Source organism: Equus quagga, chromosome 16 (assembly GCF_021613505.1).
Source record: "Equus quagga isolate Etosha38 chromosome 16, UCLA_HA_Equagga_1.0, whole genome shotgun sequence".
In the NCBI taxonomy this organism is placed as follows: Eukaryota; Metazoa; Chordata; class Mammalia; order Perissodactyla; family Equidae; genus Equus; species Equus quagga.
The window spans coordinates 61777966-61783965 of NC_060282.1; the positions used below are offsets into that span (position 1 = coordinate 61777966).

The 6000-nt window shown below is 43.1% G+C and overlaps 1 protein-coding gene across 1 annotated transcript in view; it reads right to left on the bottom strand.

Annotated features, from left to right (window-relative positions):
• Positions 1-6000, bottom strand: part of GGH (gamma-glutamyl hydrolase) — a 58132-nt gene that overhangs the window by 32596 nt on the left and 19536 nt on the right. Inside the window, exon 9 of the mRNA XM_046641849.1 lies at positions 4898-5004. Within this exon, the coding sequence (XP_046497805.1) occupies positions 4898-5004 (107 nt within the window). The remainder of the gene's footprint in view (positions 1-4897; positions 5005-6000) is intronic.

Genomic DNA, 6000 nt, shown 5'->3' on the forward strand with positions numbered 1-6000 from the left:
TTCTCTATACACACAGGAAAGAAGTAAAATACAGCCATTGCTTTATTGCTGTCTAAAGTTGCGTTAGAGAGCATAGCTTAAACACAAGACCGAAATGAGAGGCCTTTTACCACTTCCCCGTGAATTAAACTTAGCCAGTGAACACTGTGCAGGGCCATCTTCCCCGCACGCGGGGATGTTCTGCTCCAGCACACTGACCACAAGGCAGCAGACACTCGCACCGCTGGGCTGGAGCCTGACCATATACTTCACTCAGTGAATCACAAAGTCAGGCAGACCACCCCAAAGACTCACAAACACGAGGAGACTGGGAAATTTTTTTAAAAAACACACTGAATATCAAACCCTCTCAGGTGGAAGAGACTAGAGAGAATGCAGAAGAGATGAAGCATGAAGTGCAGAGGGGCTGGTGGCCCAGAGCAATTCTAACACAGGAGGACACTAAGGCAGCCTGCAACCAGTGTTGGGAGAAGAGGGTTAAAGTGTGGACCTGTGCTGACTTTACAGTACCCATCCTACATGCCCAAGTAGGCAAATATCGCCAGCTTTTACAGATGGATGTCTTGCAGTCATTGAAATAAATCAGTCTAAGTCTCGACAGGGTTTCTTGGAGACAGAGGGGCATGCCCCACCCGAACACCATAAAGTAAGCTGCCATCTCCCCCTGGAGTTTGGGCTACTTGTCTTGGACTCTCCTGGCTGGTAGGAACCTGCTCAGACTTCAAGCTTTCTTCACGTTAGTCCTAATTCTAGGTTCCATTTTCTAGGTACTATATTCCTCTGGTCCTTTTTGCTCTAACACTTTCTGCTTCCCTAGTGTACTTTGGTTTGGATCTGCCTCACTGCCCCACCAACCACATCAAGGAGAATTCCTGTCCTGTCTGAACCCTCGACCCACCTCCCACACTGGCCAATCCCAACCACCAAGGTTAGTCCTTTGCCTGGGTCATCCAGTCCTCCCAAAGGGCAAGGAGCCAGCCAGCTAGAATGGCTAGCTGCATAGCAACACAGAAACATGCTTTTGATCCAGTTAACTAAGAGCAGAACACAAACTATATTTGCAACTACATGAAAATACACCCAGGGGAAATAGAATTTTTAATTCAATTTTTTCTATTATCATAGTTACATTATTATTGTTCTAAACTCTGTTCTTGGTTCAAATTGTGTTTTCTGTGTCTATTTTCCCTCAAAATTGCTTCAATCATTATCTTTAATTATACCAAAAGATTTGCATATATTATTTGTTAGCGCCTTTGTCCCTTGGTAGAGACTAGTAGAGAGGAACCAAGTCATTTAGATTCTTCTGATTAGGGAAGAAAAAATGTCAGTGTTCATGCTCACTTCAATTTACTTTATAAAATTGAAGAAGAAAAGATAGTTTTAACTAATGGAAAATTAAAATTGTTATTCTAACTGTGCAAGGTGAAAATTTTTATTGTCTTATTTTACTTTATAAAAAACGCAAGAAATAAAAATTTTTTAGACTACTAAAAGATATTAAAGAAAAGTATCTGCTCTGGATTTAAAATTTGAAGGACAATTTTAAAGTATATGAGGTACTCAGAGTATGAGTCGGAATTTTCGTGACTAAGAGATTGCATGATGTGCCCAAGATGTCACAGTTAGGAAATGGCAGAGATGGACCTTAATCCTCAGCGTCCTGACTGCCTGCACTCGTTCCACTCTTATCTGGCTGGGATGCTGGATGGAAGATGTGACATATAAACCGGCAAGAAAGAATCATGATCTTTAATTTGCAGACAGTTCAATGTAATCCAGGGGAAAGTTGGCCAACCTAACACAAATACTGTTTAGGCTTCATTAATGGAAATACGGAGTGTATCACTCCCCACTGTGATAATCCAAGAGCTGTTCCATTCCGAGATGCTCTAATTCTCTCCAACCCTTGCATTCTTCCTGAAAAGTTTCCAGAATAGATTGACTTGAATTCTGAACTACAGCAAAACATGTTAAAGTGGTATTGTAAGTTTCTAAAGACAATCTATATTATGAAACAAGACTGACTCTAAATTAGGCTTATGAGAAATTAGAATAAATGGGAGAGAATTGGAAGCCTAAAAGCATGCTAAATTTATGCAAAAAGGAACATGTTCAATAGAAAAACTAATGATTATGGACTTTTCCTTAAATTCAAAATGGAAACTATGACAAGATGTAGAGTATGTTATACTGAGAAACTTTATTCTTCAGGAAAAACTTGAAACCAGGTCAATGTTTGTTTCAAGTGCTTCTCCGACCTGTGTCTTACTCATCGTGGATCTTCAAGGAATCCTTCTTGATTGATTTGGTGCCCCCCCTGCAGGTGTCCCCAGAAGCATCTCTCATTATAGGAAGCTCTGGTTCTTTACCCACGCAGAAAAAAAATTCCTCTAGCCTAGAAGTTGCCCAGTTAGGCAGAGGGGAAAGGAGATTGGAATTTTATATACAGTCCACAAACGTATGTACATGAAAGTACCTGGCTCTTCACAGATGCTTAAAATTGTTTAATTTTTTTAAATCATGTTCTTCAGAGCCTCCTCAGAGATCAGAGTAGAAAATATCTTGTATTAGGTATAAATCTATGTTTATGCAACCATTAGCATTTTTTTAATTGACATATAATTGACATTTAACATTATATTAGTTTCAGGTATACAACACAGTGATTCAATAAACCGTTAGTATTTAAGTAAATATAATAATTGTACTAGTAAATGTTCTTTAGGTTTCTGGCAACCTCCTAAAATGTACTTTTCTAAACAGCTGAATGTAAACACACTGGTGAAACATGAGGTTAGCTGGTTCTCCCCTGACATCTAGTGTTCCTGATACATTACTGCAAAACATCTCAGGTAATTTTAAACTACTATTAGAAAGAAAATGTTATATGGAATAAAAATTTTCTTCATTTTAGAAAGAAATTTGTTAAGTGGAATAAAATTACAAACTAAATAACAACAAAGCTTCTGATTCTAAGGAGAAAAAGACCTTTTTCTCTTAATTCTTCCCATATTTCCTATTCTGATAGGTAGGACAGAGAGACCCTGCATGCATGCACGGCTGGTCCATTATTGCAGAGGGAAGGAGGGGAAATGAGGGAAAGGGTACTTACTAAGGGCCTACTGTGTGCCAGGCACTGGGTTTGAATACTTCAGTGTGAGTTATCACCGTGCTTTGAGAAGCTACAGGACCATTCTACCACAGAAGCAGCCTGACAAGGTATTGAGGGTTTTCCTACCCTGCAGAGTGGAAATGAAAACACAGCCAACATCTCTTCGTAAAACATTGTGTGCCAGGCTACAAGTTACACAAACGTGTGGGCACTCAGCAATATCTGGCTGAACAGAAATGAGTGACAAGACCTGTGCTTTAAGTCCAACATTCCCATTCCATTGAGATGTGCCACAGAGGTGGCAGAATGGGAGATGCTGGAGGAAAGAACTTTGCAATTGTTCTCCAAAAATCCTTAGATACCAAAATCAGCTGTAGGCTGGGGAAGCATCCACATCAGCTGTCCCTTATGTGTAGACAGCCCCACACCTGCCCAATCCTCTCTCCTTTTGCTCTTTCTTCCTATTCCTTCTCCTAATTCACACATGTTCCCCCACTCACACTTTGTCTTTCTGTCTCTGCTCCTGTCCTGCTGACAAAGAAGTCTGGATCCTTGAAACTGAAAGTGTGGCCTACTGACTGGCAGCCTCAGCACCAACTGGGGGCTGGTTAGAGAGGCGCAGAGTCTCAGGCCCCACTCCAGACCTACTGAATCAGAATCTGCATTTTAACAAGATCCCCAGGGCATTCCTACGCACATAAAAGTTTGACAAGCACAGCTCTAGACCAGAAGCAGTGGCAAATAAGTTTCAGCCGACAAACCAATCCCAGTAATAGGAGCTGCTGCCTGGAGCCATGAACTGGTGCAGCGGATGAGTCCTGGGACTATAAGGGCTATCTTCTATGAGCACGGTGTAGAGTGTGGTATCCACGCTTTGTCTTTAGAAAGAAACCCCCCAATAATTCTTTGTGTTTACTTCTCTAAGCAGCAGCTGTCACTGGGCCCCTACTGAGGTAGGCAGTATCACCCTTAGCCTCAGGCAAGCGGAGCCCCTGCTCAGGACCTTGCCTATCAGAGGTCCCCACACTTTGGAGTACCTTCCTCAAAGTTGTCTAAGCCTTTTTCTAGTGCCTGGGACTAGTCAGGGCCAGAGTGATATCCGGGCTAGGTACCCCACACTTGGACCTGGCCTTTTGCAGGTCCTGGTCACAGGAACACCTACCTCAACATTTCCTAAGTGCCTTCCCAGTGCTGACAAGCCAGCCATGGCCGAGCCATGTGAGCAGGGCACTCTGAGCCTAGCTAGACCTACACGGGCCCTGACTCCCATTTCTCCTTTTCAAGATGCTCTCCAATATTACTCCACTCGTGAGATCAACAAGATGCCCTGAGCAGCTCTGGGCATCACACCTACAGAATTGTCCCAGGTCCTGTGGCCAGACGCCAGTTCCAGGAGGGCCACCTGGCAAACACAGTATTTCTTCCACAGGATTGCATGACTGGGTGGCCAGAATGGTGTTGACGTGCTGATTTTAAGTGACTCTCACGTTGGGCACAGGACAAGTTCAGGGATCTGCATGACTGGAGATCTACTGCTGACCTTCCAGCTTGAGCCACACATGTGGGACCATGATTGACTCTCACTCATCCATCTCCCAACATAGTATCACCTCTGATTTACAACATGCAAAGGTGCTGGGGTGGCAAACACCCATCTTTTAGCCTCCATGCCTCCAGCCAGTGGTGCCCAAGGTGGTCTCTCCACACCTTCCACAGGCGCCACCCGATGTGTCAGGCAGTCCTCCAGGGCTGGCCGCCTATCTCCTCCTACACATTCCTTGCCTGAATGGGACTGCTCTTCTCACTTGTCCTCAGGGCCCTTCCATAGCCTTCCTGCAGGTGGTGGTATGTGGAAGACAGGGGTGTGGTCAATTCTGAAAGAGTCCATTCTTGGAATAAAGTAATTCCAGCATAAAACTTCAAAAAAAAAGACATGATTGGAAAAATGAAAAATGGCATGAGAAGAAAACAAATGATGGTTCACATTTTCGTGCATTTGTGGTCATCATCAATGAAGCAGTGAGAACCTCTGGGGGCAATTAGAAGCCAGTACTCATGGGCAGAAGGATGGATGATACAGCATCATGAGTAACGATACAGTCAGGATGAAGTATTATTAGGGAACTTCAGAGACAAGCAGATCTATATTTCAATACAAACGAGTTGGGAAGAGCTGTGACAGTACGAGTAATAACAGTGTCGCACCCTTTTCTAGTGGTGAGAGACACAAAATGAAGCAGGAATGGCACATTTGACAATAAGACTTAACAGAGAATCTTCGTGCTCATGCACAGAAACTAAATTTGCCACACTTCCATTAAAATCCTCTTTAGCTGACTAACTGTGTTCGTCCCTTCCAGTTTCTATGTTCTGTTTGGCCTTATTGCCCAAAGCTTATGATTTATCTCAGTATCTTCAGATCATTGTTCTTATCGTTCTGCACATAAAATCATTCATAATCTCCTCCAACATCTTGCCCAATCACTCTGTTTCTTGTTTCCACTTCTGTAGCAGCAGCTCTGGAGGGCTAAGAACAGATGCACAAACCCTGTCTATCAGAAAGAGTTCGAAAACTTCTCTCTTCTAGCCGCTTGGTCGTCCTCGAGGAATTCCTAAATTTCAGAGTTTGTGAGGGTACGTGGGATGGTGGCGGGTGGAAGAAGGAAGCATAGACTGAGAAATATATTACAATGTACCCAAATAAATGGATGACAGCTTTCAAATTATTTTCCATGGGAAAAAAAAAATTCATTCACAAACAGTCACAAGTACTTATGGAGGGGCTACTGGGCTGGACATCGTGGGAGATAAAAAGCTTGTGACACAGACTCTGCTTCCGTGCTGTTCTCGTTGACTCCTACACACACGACAAGAAAATGCTTCTT